At 45.6% G+C, this 23159-nt stretch overlaps 1 protein-coding gene across 2 annotated transcripts in view; it reads left to right on the forward strand.

Moving 5' to 3' along the window:
- Positions 1 to 17794, forward strand: part of LOC147880460 (uncharacterized) — a 57035-nt gene extending 39241 nt beyond the window's left edge. Inside the window, exons 9-10 of one of the 2 annotated variants that reach the window (XM_087370864.1) lie at positions 16959 to 17127; positions 17286 to 17549. In XM_087370864.1, the coding sequence (XP_087226990.1) occupies positions 16959 to 17127; positions 17286 to 17408 (292 nt within the window). In that variant the 3' untranslated portion in view covers positions 17409 to 17549. Of the gene's footprint in view, positions 1 to 16958 lie in introns of both variants that reach the window. The other variant, XM_087370863.1, reaches the window with a different exon arrangement.
- The last annotated feature ends 5365 nt before the right edge of the window (positions 17795 to 23159 follow it).

Below are 23159 nucleotides of genomic sequence, written 5' to 3' on the forward strand. Positions count from 1 at the left end.
GCCACTGAACCTCAGGTCATGAAGAAGGGTGAAGTATGGAAATACACAATATCCTCACAACACCCTTCTAGATCGACATGTTCACTGCAATCCCTCCATGAATAGAAAGCCAAAAGAAGAGAGTGATTTTTCTATTCCTGAGGGATTTCTAGAGTCTCTTCCAAAAGGTTTTTTGCACATCTGCAGAAATGTTAAATCTGTCCCAATGAGGAGATCTAAAGGGCCTTCAACCTCTACAACTAAGCTGAAATCTCTTGGCATTTCTAACCGTGTAACGAAAGAAGGGGATGCTCTTCTCTCGGTGCCCTTCATCAATCCACTCCCACTCTCCAGGTTCCCACTACAAACATTTGATAGGGACACCTCCATAGAGCCAAAGTCTCCATGAACCCAGAGCCAGAAGCAAAGGGTTGGGATCTAGGTACCACTGTGAATCTGTGCCATGCTCCATAAAACCTGCAACCTTGACTGGCTGGAAGGGAACCCCCTGAAGGATATAATTAGAAGACATATGTAGCCTCCCTCCAGACTAAACATAAAAAACCAGGTCATCCTTATGTGCATCCCACAAAGCAACAACCTGAATAGTAAAACCCGTCCCAGTGAAAGCACCCAACCAAGTGGAACCCGTAAGGGGCATATCATCTGTATCCATCCACTCCATTGGAATGGCTGCATCAATCTGTTGAATCCTCCCTACACTCCCTCTGAGATGACCAACTGATAAAACTTTCCGATCCTCTGGAAGCTTCCTGAAAGCTTTCCAAGATCCCATAGTAGATGTAGGGCCTCTCCCATTTGGACCACTGCGTATAGTGCAAAGTGCCTGGTGGTCTGCCATGCTTATCAAGTATACTTTCATTCCACATAACGAGCTGCCTATTAATTTCTTCGTGAAAGGAGGATGGCACTCTTCGATGTGTACTTCTGAAGCTATCCCAAGCTTTCACAATGGCCGCCATAAGAGCAGAGGAGGGAAGTCTGAGCGGGGCTGAATTAAAAATCCATCTATTGCTGTCCATCCACTCTCCTCCCGAGGTGGGAGTACATGTCTGTATTCTACATAAGAAAAAGTCCTTCCAAGGCTCCTGTCCAGGCATCAATCCTCTAACCACTATCTTACAGAGCAGGGCCTTACACTTCAAGTCTAGGTCGGTGATATTAAGACCCCCTTCGTTAGAAATGACCCAATAGAGGGTACGCACTGCGGAAGACTTATAGTAATGCCCAGGAGCTCACAGAGTGTGCGTGTGGGGTGTGGAATCACAAACTTCTTTACTTAATGTGCGTCACATAGATTAGATGTGCAGACTCATCAATAGACAATGAACCAGCTAGATAGAGAAACCACCAAAATATATTTCCGTCCAAAACTATGGACACAATACAAGAGATATAGATCCAGAGTCCCACCAATGGTGTGGTCCTCTGATCTTACCACAAGGTCCTCCTCCTATCAGCCAGTTATCTCTAGACTCGAGCCCGCGTGCTCCACCTCGAGCGTCTGTAGACTTTCCGTCCAGTGTGTTCTTCTCCACCTTACTGCCTGTGGATCAGCCTAGATGGGCAGCCCTTGCCAAGCTTTGTCTGCAGCACACAAGTCGCCTTGGTCGTCTTGAATGTAGGCCCCAAGATAACTGTTCCACTGCTCCAACCTGCTTGTAAATGGCTGCTCGAGAAGATGATGATCTCAGCACCTTGCTGCCCTAGAAGACAGCCAAGGTCCAGCCCTTCCTGGCTAAGTCTGCAGCCCTTGTTGCACTCTCTCACCTCCTATAGATAGGCCCAGAGAGTAGGCTTCCTGCTGCTCCTTTCTGCCCTGGAACTGCTGGCTGCTGGATAATGAAATGAGGCAAGTGCCTCTCCTTTTATAGGCCCTAATGGGCTGGCAAAAAACCGACCAGTCAGGCTGCCTATGGCCAACCAGGCCCTGACCTGGTCTGCCTATAAATGCCCCTTTGGGGCCCTCTTTTCTAGGGCCTGCTGGCCCGCAATTCCATGCAAGGGCTGAGCCCTTGGCCACTGGCTTTGCCCAGCCCAACCAGCCCTCCATATGGGCTGCCATGTGCTGCTCCATCCCCCACCATGTCAGCGCCTGTTCACCCTGTTTCTGCTGTGCCAACCTATGCACCATCATCAGGGTCTGTTGCAGGCCCTTCGCCTGCCCACTACCCTCGCCATATGGCTCGCCATGCTGACGCCATTTGCAGGTGTCTGTTGCGGCTTGCAATCCTGCCCACAGTCCAGCAATGACTCCACGCCTTGTGTCATCCTGAAGCTGTCCTCTTAGTGCCTCATGTCAGGCCTGATCCAAGACAATGTGTCCCGGCCATCTTCCTGCACATGAGCTGCTCCTGATGCAGCCTTTCATCCTTGGATCTGTCCCAGATTCACACATCCAGGTAATCTCTCTTTGGGCACATCCTGCCCTAGGTTTCCCTCCCCCACGCTCTCCTCATTTGGGGGCTTACAGATGGGGAGGTGACCATTCCAACACCCCCTCTCACCGACACATCCAGGCCCAATGCCAACATGTTGATGAAGATGCTCCGATCGTAGTGCTCTGGAACTTTTTGATGTCGAAATCTTTTTATGGCTTTTCATCCAGTGGCTCTTGCTCCACCAAGTCTGGTTCCGCTTCCGCACACCATCCTGGTACACAGGTCCATCTTTGGTAGCACCTCCTGGCACCACCTCCTTCAATCACGTTCCCGCCTTCACCTACTTGGGAGCCCGAGACAATTTTGAAGACCTCATCGAGTACATGCAAGACTACATCGCGAGTTTTGCATATCAACTTGATGAGTCTACAAAAAGATGGGTCCCAATTGATTATTTGAAGTACTTGTTCAATCAAGAAACCAGGTTCATGAAGCGTTTAGATCGCTTTCGAGCCCAACTCACACCCCTAGGGTGTAGGGAGGTGGACACTGATGATCTCCTAGCATGTGGAGTCATTAGAAACACAGGAAATAGGTTCCTATCCTGGGAAATGACCTTTATTTTCCTTCTCCAGGAGGGACCAATGGAAGAGGAGGCCTCGACCTCAAGCCCTGACCCTGCCCCTGCCCTTTCTGATCCTCTTATTTTTGTAGATGAGCCCAACATCTACAATGAAGAGCCCATAGATGAAGAAGTTGAGAAGCGGGAAGCTGCATTGGCCCTGGAAGTGCTCCAGTGACTTCCTAAACCCCATTGTAATTCTCAAATTCCATCCACCTCAGACTTCACCTCTGTTGACCCCGCAACAATGATATAGTTTCTTGCTCCCCTTCTTGTCGATGGAGAACAATACCTCTTTCTCCATGACATAACCTCAACTCGAGCAACCCAGCCTCTACGATCTTCCAGTTGTCCCTCTCATAATGAGTGACCAACCTGGAGTCTTCTAGGCACCATGCTCTGAGGGTCTGTTTCAACCCGTCCTTTTGGCAAGGCCTGCAACAAAAGTACATCTCGAGATAACCTGGATTGCGAACTTTAAATGCACCTAACTGAACCTGAGTCACCCTCCTTCTCGCAAGGGCACAATCCTCAAGTCGTGGAAGTTGATTCCCAAGAGCGTCTAAATCAGGGTCGCCCTTCAGCAAGGTCCCTGTCTTCAGGCTCCCACACCTGTGAGCCTCCTACTTGGGCTCTGATACCATGTTAGAAATGACCCAACAGAGGGTACGCACAGCGGAAGACTTATAGTAATGCCCAGGAGCTCACATAGTGTGCGTGTGGGGTGTGGAATCACAAACTTCTTTACTTAATGTAGATAGGGCCTGGTTGGCTGGCTTTGCCCAGCCCAACCAGCCCTCCATATGGGCTGCCATGTGCTGCTCCATCCCCCGCCATGTCAGCACCTGTTCACCCTGCTGCTACTGCGCCAACCTATGCACCATCATCAGGGTCTGTTGCAGGCCCTTCGCCTGCCCACTACCCTCGCCATATGGCTCGCCATGCTGACGCCATCTGCAGGTGTCTGTTGCAGGTCGCAATCCTGCCCACAGTTTAGCCATGACTCCATGCCTTGTGTCATCCTGAAGCTGTCCTCTGAGTGCCTCATGCCAGGCCTGATCCAAGACAATGTGTCCCGGCCGTCTTCCTACACATGAGCTGCTCCTGATGCAGCCTTTCATCCTTGGGATACCCCACCAACCATGAATGCTCCAGATCTGTCCCAGATCCACACATCCAGATAATCTCTCTTTGGGCACATCCTGCCCTAGGTCTCCCTCCCCCACGCTCTCCTCATTTGGGGGCTTACAGATGGGGAGGTGACCATTCCAACACCCCCTCTCACCGACACATCCAGGCCCAATGCCAACACGTCGATGAAGATGCTCAAGTAACTCCCTGGTCGTAGTCCTTTGGAACTTTTCGATGTGGAAATCTTTTCCTGGCTTTTCATCCAGTGGCTCCTGCTCCACCAGGTCTGGTTCCGCTTCCGCACACCATCCTGGTACACAGGTCCATCTTTGGTAGCACCTCTTGGCACCACCTGCTTCTGTCCCGCCTTCGAACTCGAGCAACCCAGCCTCTACAATCTTGGAGTTGTCCCCCTCATAATGAGTGAACAACCTGGAGTCTTCCAGGCACCATGCTCTGAGGGTCTGTTTCAACCCGTCCGTCCTTTGGCAAGGTCTGCACAAAAGTACATCTCGAGATAACCTAGACTGCGAACTTTAAATGCACCTAACTAAACCTGAGTCACCCTCCTTCTAGCAAGGGCACAATCCTCCAGTCGTGGAAGTCGATTCCCAAGAGCGTCTGAATCAAGGTCGTCCTTCAGCAAGGTCCCTGCCTTCAGGCTCCCACACTTGTGAGCCTCTTACTTGGGCTCTGATACCATGTTAGAAATAACCCAACAGAGGGTACGCAGAGCAGAAGACTTATAGTAATGCCCAAGAGCTCACACAGTGTGCGTGTGGGGTGTGGAATCACAAACCTCTTTACTTATAGTAATGCCCAGCCCTCCATATGGGCTGCCATGTGCTGCTCCATCACCCGCCATGTCAGCGCCTGTTCACCCTGTTTCTGCTGTGCCAACTTATGCACCATCATCAGGGTCTGTTGCAGGCCCTTCGCCTGCCCACTACCCTTGCCATATGGCTCGCCATGCTGACGCCATCTGCAGGTGTCTGTTGCAGGTCGCAATCCTGCCCACAGTCCAGCCATGACTCCACGCCTTGTGTCATCTTGAAGCTATCCTCTGAGTGCCTCATGCTAGGCCTGATCCAAGACAATGTGTCCCGGCCATCTTCCTGCACATGAGCTGCTTCTGATGCAGCCTTTCATCCTTAAGATACCCCACCAACCATGACCAGATCTGTCCCAAATCCACACATCCAGGTAATCTCTCTTTGGGCACATCCTGCCCTAGGTCTCCCTTCCCCACGCTCTCCTCATTTGGGGGCTTACAGATGGGGAGGTGACCATTCCAACACCCGCTCTCACCGACACACCCAGGCCCAATGCCAACACGTTGATGAAGATGCTCCAGTAACTCCCTGGTCGTAGTCCTCTGGAACTTTTTGATGTCGAAATCTTTTCCTGGCTTTTCATCCAATGGCTCTTGCTCCACCAGGTCTGGTTCTGCTTCCGCACACCATCATGGTACACAGGTCCATCTTTGGGAGCACCTCCTGGCACCACATGCTTCAGTCACGTTCCCGCCTTCGAACTCGAGTAACCCAGCCTCTACGATCTTCCAGTTGTCCCCCTCATAATGAGTGAACAACCTGGAGTCTTCCAGGCACCATGCTCTGAGGGTCTGTTTCAACCGGTCCTTCCTTTGGCAAGGTCTGCAACAAAAGTACATCTCGAGATAACTTGGACTGCGAACTTTAAACGCAGCTAACTAAACCTGAGTCACCCTCCTTCTCGCAAGGGCACAATCCTCCAGTCATGGAAGTCGATTCCCAAGAGCGTCTAAATCAGGGTCGTCCTTCAGCAAGGTCCTTGCCTTCAGGCTCCCACACCTGTGAGCCTCCTACTTGGGCTCTAATACCACGTTAGAAATGACCCAACAGAGGGTACGCACAGCGGAAGACTTATAGTAATGCCCAAGAGCTCACACAGTGTATGTGTGGGGTGTGGAATCACAAACTTCTTTACTTAATGTGCGTCACATAGATTAGATGTGCAGACTCATCAATAGACAATGAACTAGCCAGATAGAGAAACCACCAAAATATATTTCCGTCCAAAACTATGGACACAATACAAGAGATATAGATCCAGAGTCCCACCAATGGTGTGGTCCTTTGATCTTACCACAAGGTCCTCCTCCTATCAGCCAGTTATCTCTAGACTCGAGCCCGCGTGCTCCACCTCGAGCGTCTGTAGACTTTCCGTCCAGTGTGTTCTTCTCCACCTTATTGCTTGTGAATCAGCCTAGGTGGGCAGCCCTTGCCAAGCTTTGTCTGCAGCACACAGGTCCCCTTGGTCCTCCTGAATGTAGGCCCCAAGATAACTGTTCCATTGCTCCAACCTCCTTGTGAATGGCTGCTCCAGAAGACGATGATCTCAGCACCTTGCTGCCCTAGAAGACAGCCAAGGTCCAGCCCTTCCTGGCTAAGTCTGCAGCCCTTGTTGCACTCTCTCACCTCCTATAGATAGGCCCAGAGAGTAGGCTTCCTGCTGCTCCTTTCTGCCCTGGAACTGCTGGCTGCTGGATAATGAAATGAGGCAAGTGCCTCTCCTTTTATAGGCCCTAATGGGCTGGCAAAAAACCGACCACACAGGCTGCCTATGGCCGACCCAAACAGGCCGACCAGGCCCTGACCTGGTCTGCCTATAAATGCCCCTTTGGGTGCCTCTTTTCTAGGGCCTGCTGGCCCGCAATTCCATGCAAGGGCTGAGCCCTTGGCCAGCCGTAGATAGGGCCTGGTTGGCTGGCTTTGCCCAGCCCAACCAGCCCTCCATATGGGCTGCCATGTGCTGCTCCATCCCCCACCATGTCAGTGCCTATTCACCCTGCTTCTGCTGCGCCAACCTATGCACCATCATCAGGGTCTGTTGCAGGCCCTTCGCCTGCCCACTACCCTCGCCATATGGCTCATCATGCTGACACCATCTGCAGGTGTCTGTTGCAGGTCGCAATCCTGCCCACAGTCCAGCCATGACTCCACACCTTGTGTCATCTTGAAGCTGTCCTCTGAGTGCCTCATGCCAGGCCTGATCCAAGACAATGTGTCCTGGCCATCTTCCTGCACATGAGCTGCTCCTGATGCAGCCTTTCGTCCTTGGGATACCCCACCAACCATGAATGCTCCAGATCTGTCCTAGATCCACACATCCAGGTAATCTCTCTTTGGGCACATCCTGCCCTAGATCTCCCTCCCCCATGCTGTCCTCATTTGGGGGCTTACAGATGGGGAGGTGACCACTCCAAGACCCTTCTCCAATGGGGAGTATGAGGGTCTCTCAAGCCACCTTGGCTATGGCATCCATTGTCCCATCAAGTCCACTCCATAGAAAGTTTCTAATAGGTGTCTCGAGCTGATGATATTGTCCCTGGAGCGGCACCAGCATGAGCAAACAAACCCAACTGTGGCCAATAACACGTGGTTGCCCTAGATGCCAAGTTGTTTGGACGAATTCCTGAAGAGAAGTTTCCTCCTTATGCTCTCCAGCAGAGGAGAAAACTGATGTGCAGGAGAGATGCCCACACCTACATGGCATCCCAAATACATGACGGAAACACCCCAGTATGGAGTGTCCTCGTCGTTGATCCAAAAGTCATTGGATTTGTGCCAATTTATATGTGCCCTTGCTGCCCTGCAAAACAAATCCAAGGCTGTCCTGAAAGAATTGAACGGCTGTGGTGTGGCATCCCAAAAAACAGCCTTTTCATCTGCCAACTCGTTGTCCAAAAGCTCATCTTCCTGCCTCAATGGAAGTCTCAGCCCAACAGTATTAGCTTGAGATCTAATGTAGATACTCATAGTGTTAAAACCTTCTTGTTAACTATTCCTTCCCTAGCGCAATCACGGGCGATGGCAAGTTATTAGTCCACCCAGCCAAACTCTCAAGGAAGGATTCGACTCATTTCGTAATTCATCTTGATTATCCCTCATCCTTATCCTTGAGACCCCAATCTCCCTAGATAGTTCCTGGCCACATGTCACATTTTAGGCTCTTACTTAGATGCATCCTTTATCACCCCTCTCTTGGAGTTCCCCTTTAAAACAATTGCCCCTTGGCAATTTACATATTAGATGCACCTAGGCCCTAGCCCTATTAGAACTATCTAGTCAATGCCATTACGCCCTCACCTTGGACCTTGGCAGTTACTTCTCTTGACCATTTAATTACGCACATTAATTATTACAAAAGTTGGCCATCTAAGAGAAAATGCCCACCGATCTATCCGAGGTCATGCTATCTCGGCTTGAGCATAACATTCCTTCCCTCTTCAAGCATCAGCGTCCTCGATGATGAAATCTGGGAATGCTCTCCGCAACTGGTACACGGATTCCCAAGTAGCTTCCGATAGAGGCTGACCATGCCATGCAACCAACACCGTGGGTATCTTCCGATTTCGTATTTGCATTGTTCCTCGATCCAGGATTCTTGTTGGTTTGCGCCTTGCAATATCCTCTATCTCCTGAAACAAAACCACACCTTCGATTAGTGAGTCACCTGTATGCAAAAATTTCTTTAAGCGTGAAACATGAAAAACCGGGTGCACCTTACACCCCTGTGGCAATTCTAATTTATAGGCTACACTGCCTATTCTCTTCAGAATTAACCACGGCCCACAGTATCGAGGTGATAACTTAGCACACTCTCCTGAAGTCAACGACTTCGAGTGCGAAGGAATTCTGAGAAAAACTTTTTCTCCTTCTTCAAATACTCTTATAGACCGATTTTCATCCGCATACACCTTGGCTCTATCCATAGCCTGACGGATATTAGCTCTCGCAAGTGCTAGCATCTCCCGCATCTGAACTACAAAGTTCGCGGCACTAGGCACTTTCTGAGGTACTCCAACTATAGTCGGATTGGCTGGTCTATAACCATAGTTCAGCTCAAACGGACTGAACCCAGTAGATGAGTGTTTCCTATCATTGTAGGCAAACTCCAACAATGGCAACCACTTGTCCCACGTATGTTGCCTCAATGATACATATGCTCTCAGCATATCCTCTAAAGTCTGGTTGACTCTCTCCGTCTGACCATCCGTCTCAGGATGATCCCCACTACTCATTCCTAACTCAGTCCTTAGTGTCTCGAATACCGCTGTCCAAAAATGGCCGGTAAATCTGACATCTCGGTCTGACACTATGGATCTAGGCAATCCATGCAGACGAAATATATGTCTAATGAACAAATCCGCCACTTGCGGGGCACTAACAGACTCTCTAGTCGGAATGAAGTGAGCCATCTTGGTTAGACGATCAACCACCACAAGGATAGAATTATACCCTCCTTGTGTTGCAGGTAACCCTACAATAAAGTCCATGGAAATGCTTTCCCACTTACTTAGTGGTATTTCCAAGGGCTGTAAAAGTCCGGGTGGCTTCACCCGCTCGGCCTTACTTACCTGACACGAGAAACACCGTGTCACATAATTCATGAATATGCTTTTTCATCTTTGGCCAAAAGAAATCTCGCTTCACGAGATCATATGTCTTCTCGACTCCTGGATGTCCCGCACACGGGCTATCATGGCATTGTCGAATGACTCTCTGCCTGAGATCATTCTGACCAGGTACTACAACCTTGCCATTTCTAACTAGCATACCATCCCTTATGGTATATCTTGCATAAGTTTGGCCTTTTCTGGATGCCAGGTCATCCTTTTCATTTTCCCCGGGTTTTAACACATGAGCCTTAGGCCATAAGCTCTGGACAAACTCGTCCACCTTCTGAGTTTCTCTGATCTCGGTCATTAGAGCACTCTCTAATACCGTGAAACTCAGGTTGTGCATAATGCGAGACAACGCATCAGCTACCTTATTGTCTTTTCCTCTTCGGTACCGAATCGTTAGATTAAACTCCTGCATGAGCTCTGCCCACCTAGCTTGGCGGCCCCTCAAGTCAGGCTGTTTACAAAAATGTTTCAGAGTATCATGATCCACATCCACATAAAACTCTGAACCATACAGATAATGTCTCCATGTTTTCAAAGCATGGATAACAGCATACAACTCCAATTCATGAGTTGGCCAATTCCTTTGAGAGGGAGAAAGCTTCTTGCTTTCGAAGGCTACTGGCCTTCCCTCTTGAAGGAGGACTGCTCCTACCGCAATGCCACTTGCATCGGTTTCTAGGAACAACGGTTTCTGGGGATCAACTATTTTTAACACTGGTCCTGAGACCACAGCTTGTTTTATGGTGTTAAAACTTTCTTGTTGATTCTGTCCCCAAATAAAAGGTACTTTATCTGAGGTCAGATCAGTCAATGGCGATACTATTTCGGAATATCCTTTGATATGCCTTCTATAAAACTGGACAAATCCCAAGAATGATCGCAGCGCGGTCAGACTCTGAGGGATTGGCCAAGTTAGTATCGCAGCCACTTTCTTCGGATCCATTTCTACCCCCTGTGCAGTAATTATGAACCCTAGATACTCAAGCCTAACCATACAGAGTATAGTTTTCTTTTTATTCACGTAAAGACTGGCTTTCCTCAAAGTACTGAACACTATCCTTAAGTGTTCACAATGTTCAGTAACACTTTTACTGAATATCAAGATATCGTCAATGAAATGTACTACGAACTTTCCGATATACGGACGTAGTAAATCATTCATAAGCATGACGAAGGTCGCTGGAGCATTGGTAAGTCCAAAGGGCATTACCAAAAACTCATAATGACCAAACCTGCTTCTAAAAGCGGTTTTATGCACATCCTCGGCTCTAATCCGGATCTGATGATAGCCGCACTTAAGATCTATCTTGCTGAAAATCACGGCTCCATGTAATGCATCTAGCAAATCATCAATCCGAGCCATCGGATACCTGTGCTTAACAGTGATATTATTCAATGCTCTGTAATCTATACAGAGGCGAAACGTATCATCCTTTTTCCTCTTTAATATCACTGGCGAAGCAAAAGGTGAGAAACTTGGTTGAATCTGCCCCAGCTTGAGGTATTCTTCCAGTTGTCTACGCACCTCTGCTTCTTCAGTAAAACTCATTCTATAGGGAGGTCTATTTACAGGTTCTGCCCCCGGGATCAGTTCAATCTTATGTTGAACTTTCCGCTCTGGAGGTAACCCATAAGGTAGTTCATCCCTAAAACATTCAGAGAACTCCTCTGTTATAAGATTAGCCAGCTTGGCCATCTCACCACTTTGCGTAACATCAGTGCTAGTCGAAGAATCATCCATCGACTCTACCGATGCGGTGCAAAGGTACAAAAACTCTACTTGAGCCTTTCTGATTTCCATCACGGAAACCAACGGTCCCTGAGGTATATCTTTTTCACCTCGTAAGACATAAAGCACATCATTCATCTTGAATTGATATACGTGCTTTTTCCAATCAATGGCTGGATTCTTCCTAGAATGCCACGCCATTCCCAGGGCTATATCTGCATGAGCAAGCTTGGTCATTTCAAAATCAAGCTTCTCAGCATAGTCCTGAATCCGAAGCTCCAACTGGGTAACCCTTTGGTCCCATACTTCAGTTGAACTTCCATCTGCCATCCTGACTGTATACGCATAGTCAGATGGACTTGTCCTTAGTTTCAGCCTCTTCACGAGCTTGGAGTTAATCACATTGTGAGTTGACGCTGAGTCAAACAACACAATGACATCATGACTGGCCACTTGCCCTTTCATCTTGATTAACTCCGCATCATTGAAGGCTGTATACCCCGTTGCTGCGGGCTTAGATAGGATGTTATCAGGTGCACTCGTCACTAACTTAGCAACAGATACACATAACAAACAAGGTACTAACCTCTGAGAAGGTCCCGCCAGCTGCATCTGCATATGTTCCGCACTGGGACTCTCCTGCATTTCTACGTCGCATTCAGATATTATCATATTAGCCGTGCGACGATCTTTGTTTAGTGGACAATCCTTCCACTGATGTCGCTGAAGGCAGCCGAAGCACAATCCTTCTTTCCTAGCTTTCTCTTTTTGTTCAGGGGTCAATGAGGACTTTGACCAAGCCCGGGCTGCCATTGGAGTTATTTTCCTTTTCACCCCAACGGTGGTACTTGTTTTCGTTGGTCCCTCAACCGGCTTCACCTGCTTGGTTTGGCCACTTGGCTGCGAGACACTTGTCTTTGAAACCCATTTCCTCTGAAATCCCCCTTTCCTCGGGTGCTCATACTGAGTCCCTGCCTGCACAAATCCACCAGATCTGCCTCTGGCATCCTCATAGTTCAGGGCTACTGCTATAGATTCATCTAGTGTAGTCACATATTTAGCCCGAACTTCCATTTTTATTTTGTCGTTCAGTCCATAGATATAGTCTTTTAACTGAACCGACATAGGGAGAGGGTCTGTTATTTTCATAACACATTCCCTAAATTTGTCAGTGTACTCTGCCACTGACAAGCTCCTCTGACGAAGATTTCTATAAGCATCCCAAGCTCGGGATTCTTCATCAGGTGGGAGAAAGTGTTTCTTGAATTCAGTTTTGAACCCTTCCCAGGTGGTTGGAGCAACTTGATCCTTCTGTTGCTTTATCCACCATCTATCCGCTGCCTCAATAAACAGGTGTGTGGCCTCGCGGATTTTCTTTAGATCGGATCTAATCTCACAAATGGCGAAGGCTTCTTCCCACTTGTGTAACCAAACCTCGATCACATCAGAGCTGCGCTCGGTCATCCGACCAGCATACTTCTCCGGTCTATAATTAGCAATATTGGGCACTTTGACCCTTGCGCGCTCTAAGGAATGTACACTGGGCTCTGGCTCTGCTGGAGCTTTGCCCTTGTCAATCCTAGACGGTCTAGCCGACAAGGCTTGCACCATCTCCCTAATCTCATTTTGACCAGCATTCACCTGAAGCTGCTGGTTCATAATCTGCTGTAAAGCATCCTCTAATATTGAGATCCTACCAATCAATGTAGGTGCTGCGTGATGTGACATCTGTTGTGTAGATTGAGCTCTAGACTCACTAGGATTCACCCTTGAACTCTGCCCTTCTGGTTCCATTTTGTTGAAAGGGAAAAAATTTTTTTTTTTCACTCTTACTTTTCTGTTTTTTTTTTTTTTAAAAATAATATAAACTGCAAACAAAAAAACTGGAAAGCGATATAAAAACTGTGCTCCCTGGGATTCTTCGGACTCGATGTGCTCTCTCGAATTCCGCAACGGCTGTCTCCCCAATTCTGCAAGCAGCCTTTAATCTCTTGTAGACCAACCCCACACGAGCTCAAACAAGAGAAGCCCAGGAAGAAATCACGAATGTGCGCAGCCTCGTATCTTGTCCAGCCGTTCCGCTTTATCTCACACCCCAACCAAAAAGTGAACAGAAACTACTGCCAACCTATTGAGATGGTGTCGAGAGCTATCTAGACATTCTGGACGCAAAACCGCTGAACTCAGGCACTTATGATTTTCGTAACAGCCTTGGTGCCTTCTGAAACTACATGCTTGGCTAATTCCCCGGGAAGCAGCAACTTCACCGCCGTTGAATCTCCCGTGAGGTTATAGTGTTCCTCTTGGTGTACCGAGCCAACCGATTTATTCTTCGTTCGACCGTCGAACCAACTGCGCTGTCCCAAGCTTAGCCGTCCGTTGATTAAAGTCCTTCGTAGACCACGGTGGCCATTCCACGACTCAGCACGTCAATAGGCGACTCGTCAGCGACGGCTCTTCTCGACGTCCCTACCAACTTCCGTCGGTCTCTTCGTCGTCACGGCGACCCTCTAGATCCAGCCACCATTTGAGAAGTCCCGACTGCTATGATCGACGACGTACCTTCCCACTAGACTTCTGCTGTTCGTCCGTAGCTTCCCTCAAAGCTCACGAACCTCTTCCTGTTCCTTGCGCTCTGATACCAAGTGTTAAAACCTTCTTGTTAACTATTCCTTCCCTAGCGCAATCACGGGCGATGGCAAGTTATTAGTCCACCCAGCCAAACTCTCAAGGAAGGATTCGACTCATTTCGTAATTCATCTTGATTATCCCTCATCCTTATCCTTGAGACCCCAATCTCCCTAGATAGTTCCTGGCCACATGTCACATTTTAGGCTCTTACTTAGATGCATCCTTTATCACCCCTCTCTTGGAGTTCCCCTTTAAAACAATTGCCCCTTGGCAATTTACATATTAGATGCACCTAGGCCCTAGCCCTATTAGAACTATCTAGTCAATGCCATTACGCCCTCACCTTGGACCTTGGCAGTTACTTCTCTTGACCATTTAATTACGCACATTAATTATTACAAAAGTTGGCCATCTAAGAGAAAATGCCCACCGATCTATCCGAGGTCATGCTATCTCGGCTTGAGCATAACACATAGCTTCAGCCATAAACAAAAAAAGAAAAGGGGCTAAAGGGCATCCCTGATGGACTGATCTAGAGATCTGGAACGTGTCTCCCCTGACTTTAATAAGTATGCGGCTGTTGGCAGATCTATAGAGAGGAGATACCCCTCTAATCCATGCATTTGTGAATCCAAAACGAAGAAGAGTTCCTTCTAGAAAGCTCCAATCTACCTTGTCATAAGCTTTCTCAAAGTCTAGAAGTAGAATGGCCAGCCTTGTGCCACTGTGCGTGGCCCACTTTGAAGCCTCCCAAAATGAGAAAATGTTATCAAATATGCTTCTACCACGTACAAAGCCCGTCTATGAATAATGAATGAGGTTTAGAAGAATGGGTTGCAAACGAAGGCTGATTGCTTTCGCTAAAATCTTGTACAGAATGCCCAATAGAGTGATTGGTCTCCATTGGGACACTGAATTCCTGCAACCACCTTTTGGAATAAGATGAATGAGGCCCTCCGTAAGTGAGTCAGGCATCTCACCGGAGTCCCAAACGCCTGCAAGGTTGAGGTAATGTGATTCGCAATCTGATCCCAAAAAGCAATGGAAAAAGGAGTCAGTCCATCTGAACCTGGACACTTGCCCTTGTGAAGGGCAGTAAGAGTTGTCCTGAGTTCTGTGTTGGTGAAATGCGTATCAAGTGAGACTCTCATATTAGGTTTCACCAACATAGGTATACATTGCCAACTAGCATCCCTAGCATCATCTCTGGCTTGCGTGTCTGGATCTGCTGTAAGAAGGGAGATATAGAAATCTGTAGCAATATGCATGACAGCATTAGGATCTATCTGTAGAATGCCGTCTGAGTCAATAAGCTGAGAGTTTTCTCTACTATGTCTGGGTCCAAGAGTAGAGAAAAAATACTTATTGACCCTACCTCGATCTGAGTTCAGAATGACTCTCTGGTATGAAAGGCATACCTTGCTCTCTGATCTAATAGTGTTTGATGCTGAGCCCTTGCTATAGCAAGGAACTCCTAAACCCTAGCATCTGTAGGCCGTTTCTGTCTCTCTTTGAAGGGCTACTAGTTGCTGACAAATGCCAACCTCTCGTCTCAGAATCTCACATCTCCTAGTGCGAGCAACTGAGTGCTAAAAATCTCTAATATCATTGAGGGCTAAAGCCACATGTGATGGGTGAGGTTGCCCATTATGTATGTGAGAACCCCAAATCTGCAAAATAGCCTCCGTGAGGCCCTCCTTTGCAGAAAAGGCATATGGAATCCCGATACTGGTAGAGTGTCCTAACATCCGAGGCTCTGCAATCATCAAAACAATCGGAAAATGGTCTGAAGTGGCCCAGTGCTAATGCATACTGACCCACCTCTATCCATAGCCCAATCATCTACACCCTCTTGTTTGACCAAGAAAACATTAGTGATTGTGGCTGAGTGTGACAAGCATCATCATACCAAGCATCTCTGCCACCGAACTGAAATAGGAAGGCAATCCATGCTGCTCTCTCCAAAGAGTGAATCCCACCTTCTCTGCCCCCCTTTTTTATTTGAAGGCATCTCAACCATGTTGAAATCTCACTCCAATAATCCAAAGATGTGCAATAGAGGACCAAGAGAGCAATTCCTTCCATAGAAGGACACAGCCCCCTCTAATGTTTGGGGTGTACAAGTTAAGCAAGCCAACCTTACAAGTTACATCCCCCAATCAATAAAATAATCCATTGAGCTCTAGAGGGAACAATAACCCGTATCCAACCACCGAGGGGAGCATAGTAGAAGAAACAGAAATGCAAATACTTCCCCTGGTACCGAGAGTAGGCGACCAAAATGTGTGTTCTGAAAGTAACTTGCCTGACTTAGCACAATCTCTACAATCCAGTTCAAGAAAGAGTATATCTATAGAATCACCGGTTACACCTGTACGAAGCTGGTTACGAATCAGCTGCCTACGGCGGCGATGTGGCACACCACCTAGGCCCTGAACGTTCCAGCTGACAATCCTCATCGACAAGAGGAGGTCGGGTGAAAGAACTTACCCGACCTGGTAGCGGAGACAAACCCCTCCTGTCAAGTGGAGGAAAATCAATAGAGGAAAGAATCCCCACACCTACAGAGGGGGAGGCTCTCATGATTCGCCGGGACCGGTGCTTCGTTGTGGTGCTTTGTTTTGCTGGAGCCCTTTGCTTGGCTTTGTGTCTTGTTGAGGCCCTTCATTCAAGGGTTAAACAGGGAAGGTACTTTTATTACATTTCTGGGTTTGCAAAATTTCCTGTTCTTTCCTCTCACACGTTTGCAGACCTAAATCATTTGGTGGAAATGGCTTTAACAAATATAAGACATGGGGCAACATATCCATGTATCCTGCCCGTTTTTCATGGCAAGAAATTAGGTGATCCCCTTTTGCATGATGAACCGACCAGCAGATACGTAGAAACTCAGTGATGTCAGCCCTTGGACGGATTGTAATTTCACTAGAAATTGTGTGTGCCAGTCTGTTCAGGATCTTTGTCAGTAAATTTTGCAGGATGAATAAATCCAATTTCATCATGTATGTGTAGATGGTTGTTGGATGGGCAAAGGGAGAACAAGACAGCAGATATGATTGTGAAGAATGTTGCCGTTTATTCGATTTCTGAGGCAAACGATATTCCAAGGAAGAAGCTTTCTGGGTCTGGTGAACAGGAACCTGGCTCAAATGTGGTAAAGAAAAGACAGGCCCTAACTGAGGTTAGGCTTCCATCATTGAGGGACACGTCTGATCATTTATCAACAAGCAACAAACCCACAAAATCGATAGACAATATGAAAATGTCACCGTCTTCTGCTGCAAAAAGGTCTCCTAGGCATTTTTCTTTGTCAGCAAAACGGTGTTTGCGCTGCCACAGCTTGGGAAGCAGTTCAAAATCAGTTACAGCAATTTGCAAAAGGAATTGCAAGATGACACTAAAATGTTATTCTCTGGAGTTGTGGTCTGGTTCTCCTGCAAGGATGGCAAAGCAGATGGATAAAAAGAAGCAGAAAACTAATTCTCACCAACCTAAGAAAGGCCAGGAATGCTGTGCTGATGAAAGTTTTAACCAAACAGAAATAATAGGTTTGCCTTTAAAGGTCTTTACTCCTGGAAAGCCATTCAGCAAGAGGACTACAACAGGCTAATGCACATTCTTATGAGAACCAGATGTTTCAAGTTGACTGTTGCTCTCATGTGATGCATTCGCAAGACCTTTGAACCAAGGATTCACCATGGTTATGTTCTCTGCACAGGATGCTTTCAAAATGCTCAAATAATAGGGGTATTTGTCTCTTGAATTAGAATTTCAGACCTGGAATTAGGAGCCTGGTACTTTCCAGATGGTTGGTTTGGTTTGATTTATGGAATTTGATTTCATTTATGTTACAGCGCACACCATTTTTTTTTTTTTCAGTCTTGTTCATTCCTTAAATCTATTGCTTGTATATAATTTGTCTGATGGCTAACACATTTATATAAAAATGATCCATCTATTACATGAAGGATGATTAGTAGATGCCAAAGAGTTTCCTTCACTCACAATTTCTCAGAAAATGGACTCATCATTGAAATTCTGGATATCGTTTTACAGAAGCATCTTTTCGCAAAGCACATTTGAAGCTGCATGTTAAAATAGTATGCGTGTTCAAAAAGTGTCTTAATATTGAAACACCGCCCCATCTTTGCCATCTTTCAATAAATAACGCAACAAATATTTTGTAATAGAATATTATACAAACCATATGCTTCAAAATCATAAAGCATAATTCCTAGAAGATGAGAGCAGAAACGGTTGGTGTGAAAAACGGGAAGGGGGAGAAAGGTGTACAAGGGAAGCATAAGAGGTCATAGGAAGCAAGGGGAGGAATGGAATAGTATCAGGGGAGGGAAAGAATAGGTCTCGCGTCATGGGTTACAAGCATAATGTGAGAGATCTCAGAGCAGCAAGCCTGTAGTCCCCCATCATATCATCTCAAGAAGAATGTGATCCCATCGTGGACATAGAACCTTGGGTTCCCATCGTATCATCTTGGCAAGGTTCGTCACATCTTTTGAGATTCGCTTATTTGGATAGACTATGCTAGTATGGCAAGAAGGATAGCAGGCAGCACGTCCATGGATAGCCTTTTCCCCTTTGATGGGCATCCCAATTGTTGCTATGCACACACCTTCCATGGGCTTTGAAGCATTTTGTGTTTTAGAATATATTTGTTTGACAGGAAGATGATGGCGTTATGAAGGTCTGGTTGCAATATTTTGTTAAATTTTAAATAGTCAAAATAGAAATCTTAGTAATTGTGCATGTCCGAAAAACTTCTAGTAACTCATTCAAGTATCCGTGTGAATACTTTAAAGACTTAAATGTTCCTTGAGGGCCTCCATTCCCTATATATAAGGCCTCCCCTTCACACTCGCCTTGTTCTTTAGTCTCGCTAGCCGCAAGCATCCATGTGAACACATTGAACTTGCCTTATAGCTTCCATTCCCTTCATAGAAAGCCCCACTTGTTCTTTGTCAAGCACTTTACCAAGATTCCTCACAATTGCTCTTAATTGTCCCAAATCCTCTTCCCCCCCCCCAACTTCTCCCCATGAAGCTATCTAAGAGGCGTCTCACATCCCATTGTTAATCCTAGTTACTATTTTCTCTCGTGTGATTGCATACATGCATGCACATTGGTAAAGGTGGCGTAGCAATGAAACTCGGCCCCAACTGGGAACTCCAAGCTCTTGAAGAATGCAAATGTGTGCAATGCATGCAGAATTTGAATGTTGATTGGCCCTCCAATGGGGGAAGAGTGCCCTCGTGAGATTACTGTTTCTCTTTTCGACCTACATGCAAGATGGGGGACAGATGGCGGATGAAAATGACACATGATCACAATCACAATGAAGCGAAGCATCCCTTCATCAATAAGTCCCTTGAGACCACTCAAGTTCCGTCTTCCCATTTAGACATACCCTTAGCCTATGACCCTTGCACCTACCATTCAATGCACTCAAATGCACCCTTTCCTTTCCTATTGTCCCTTGCCAAGGTTACATAGTGTCACAGGTTTATTTACACCACTTTGATCGATCATAAATACAAACATATACCACACCATCAAATTGGCACCTAACAATAATAATATTCTAAAGATTATCAGTTAACTAAATAATCATTTCTCTTGTCATGCCACTCTCTCTTGCTTGAACGAGTAGTCCTCTTTTGGATTATCTCTTGTCTCTCTCTCTTACATACACACGTGTTTACTTTTGCAATTGCATCGCCTCTTTATAATCCGTGAGTATCTATGGAAAATATGCAAAATCCACGAGTATCTATGGAAAGTGTGTAAAGAACTCTTATTCCATCCATTGTGCATCACGGGTTGGTAATTTCAACTCATAAGCTTAGGATCCTTCTTTTAGATATAAGGGTGTTGACATCTAAAATGGACCATAAAACTTCGGTGCTAACTTAACATGTTTTGTACTTCCTCTCATTGACTTGATTCTTCTTTTATCAATCTTGAGTAAAACCCAATCATCCTCTTTGTGGATAAATATTGCCCATACATGATTTTGAATGGGGCTTTCTTGGTGGAAGTATGTACAATGCTATTATAAGCAAACTCTAACATGGGTAAGAATTTTGGCCACCTTCTAGGTTGGTCATGCACATAAGATCAAAGTGAAGTAGTTATGGTTTGATTGGCATTCTCACTTTATCACATCTCCTTTAGGATGGAAGGGTGTAGTGCACTTCCATTAGGTTTCGAGATTCTCTAATAAGGGTATCCAAAAGTTGCTAATGAAACGGCCATCATTGTCAGAGACAATAGATTTTGGTAACCCAAGTAACCTAAAGATTTTCCCAATGAATAACCTTGCTGTTTTAGGAGCTAAAAACTCCTTTTTGTAGGGAATAAAGTGAGCATGTTTACTCAGCCTATCTATAACAGTGCAATTCTGCTCAAACTGACCAACCTTAGGGAATCCTGACCAAAAATCCATTGTAATGTGTTCCCACCTTTTAGAAAGAATGGGTAAAGGCTGCAAAAGACTAGTAGTCTTAATGCGATGACCTACATCACATTATTGAACAAAAACTGAAACTTCCTTGCAAAGTTTAGGTGCCAATGGAAGTACTTCTCAATATTTATAATAGTCCGTTTAATGCCTCTATGTCTAGAATATGGACTTGCATGTAACTCACTCATGACTAGATGCCAAAATGGTACATGTATGGCACATCCCAACAAGGTATCCATCCACGATGGAATAGGCCTCTAATTCTCCAACCTCATCATGCTGAATCTTCTTGTAAATTCTAGCAAAGTCCTCATCTGAAGGATAAGCTTCAGCCATTGCTCCTAGTGATTTCTTCTTGATCACACAAATGTGATTAACTTGGGGCTATCTACTCAAAGAATCAGCTACTAAGTTCTATTTGGTTGCTCAAAGGATTGAATATATTCAGCCCATTTAATTTGTTGTGAAGAAACAATGGTTTGAGAAAGTAAGTGCTTGACACTTTGATGGTTATTCTTAGTCTTGAAAGTAGAACCATATAGACAATGCTTCCATAACTGAATGATTGCCAATAACTCCTCATATGTGATATATTTCAATTCAGCCCCTTGAAGCTTTCTACTCTCATAAGCAATGGGATGCCCTCATTGCATCAACATTGTCCCAATCGAGGTACCACTCGCATCCATACATACAACAAAGAACTCTTTGTCCATAGCCAGAAGATAACACTGGTGTAGTGATCTATTGTTAGAAATAGATTACTTTAAGGAATCAAAGCCAAGAACAAGATACTGTAATAAGCAATCGGCTCAAGCATTGGCCAAGAATCCAATATATCACTCCATAACAAAGCACATTGATGTCAAAGAACACTTCATCATAGAAAGAGTGTTACTTGGTGACAACACAGTGTAGCATTGTGATATCAAAGAAAATGTTGTAGACATCTTTACCAAACCATTTGGCAAAGATCTTTTTGAGGAGCACCGACAAGCCTTTGGTTTGGCTTAGAGGAAAGACATTCCCATTAAAGGGGTGTGATAAAATGTAATGCTCAATCCTTCTTCGATTCCCTAGAATCATCACCTTGAGGGAAGGCCTAGTTCATGATGTTGATCTTGAGGAAAGGTGTTAAGAAACCATGTCAGCATCATGTGTTCAATATTGTGCATAGCACTAACACATAGAGTGCTATAAAGAAAAGGGTTAGATCGCCTAATCTCAAAAGGGTTTGTATATATTCTACATTTTCAACTAAATCTAGTGCATAGTTAGTCATTTGTGGTGTGCTCTCTAGCTGTTCCCTCTCTCCTCATCTTTACTCTTCTCCTCTCCCCTCTTCATATCTTGTCACATTTTGTATGGGGGTTCTAGATGGAGGAGAAGCTTCTATCTCTAAGTCGATGGCATGATCACCTTCTGTCTACAGAGGCAATTCGAAAGAGTCATCTCTAGAAAATTGATCCTTGTAAGCTCTAAGGCACTCCTTTCTTGCCTGATCTTCTTTTGAGATATGGAGATCTCTTGAATCAAGTAATCTACTCTTTTTACCAATCTTTTTGCATGGGTAGGAGTAATCAATGGAATAGTATACAATTGTCTATCCCCTATGATCCATATGTTTTCATCCTTATGTTCAAAGCAGCAATGATGAGTAAAGGAGCTACCAGGAACCCCTTTGATCTCTATAATTTTGTATACAAAAAGGGATATTCCATACTATAGGGATGTGTCTTCTTCATTATATCCCCTAAAAGCTCATGAGAGTGACATGTCTTTTATAGGAACTGGTTTAAGATGGAGTGATTTTACTAATCTGTCACTCACTAAGTCATAATTACATCCATCATCTAGGAGAACCACTATTCTTTGTCCATTTACAAACCTATACACCTTAAAAAGGTCATGAGGCCCAACAATTATCTCCCATGGTTGGAACTTGGATCTCTTCGAAGGGGTACTTAAATCTTCATCGCCAAAGTTTAGAACCCTCTTAGTCCCTAATCTTGTCATAATGGACTATCCAATCATATTGCTAAGCTTAAAAATCAGCTTATCAAATGGGAGCCTTCTCTCTTCCTCTTGCACTTGGATTATAATCCGTTTGGGATTTTGAGTTGAAGGCATAAACAGTCTTGGGTGGACTTATTTCTTCTTTCATTACCAAAAGGCGAATTCCCTTTCAAGAGGTTCTAAAGGAAAGATGAAGATAGTTCTATTTGTGGGTTATCATATTCAAGATGTATGTAACTCTCACCTAATCTATCCTCTTCAAGAGGAGGTGAAGGTGTTCTTTCTCTCTCTCCTTCGGGTAATGGAGGAAAAGGGACAAGTTCATTGTTATATCTCCCCTTCCCTTGCATTCTTTCCATTTACTAAGAGAAGAATTTCTTACTATTGTAATTTCATAATAGGGTTTTATTTTATAGCAAAATTCAAGTGTTATAGAGTTGGTGGTACCTATTTGACTTCCGCTTTGCTTGTGCTAAAAAACCACTTGAAATCAACTCTACTTCATTCTCTTTTGGGCTTTCTTCCTTGTTTTTATGCTATAAACTGGTACACTTAGTTTGGACTACTTGTTTTGAGTGGATCAAGGGTAGCCAATGGATGGATCACCCCCTTGGAACCTCGTCTCAATCCGACTTCTCATTAGAGAGAATGGGGGTCCCTTTTCTTCATGATTTTAAGGGTTTCAAGGGCACATTTGCATGGGGGAGTCGTCCCTT

Source organism: Dipteris shenzhenensis, chromosome 32 (genome assembly GCF_047967505.1).
Source record: "Dipteris shenzhenensis isolate YYH24624 ecotype China chromosome 32, Dip_SZ_1.0, whole genome shotgun sequence".
Classification (NCBI taxonomy): Eukaryota; Viridiplantae; Streptophyta; class Polypodiopsida; order Gleicheniales; family Dipteridaceae; genus Dipteris; species Dipteris shenzhenensis.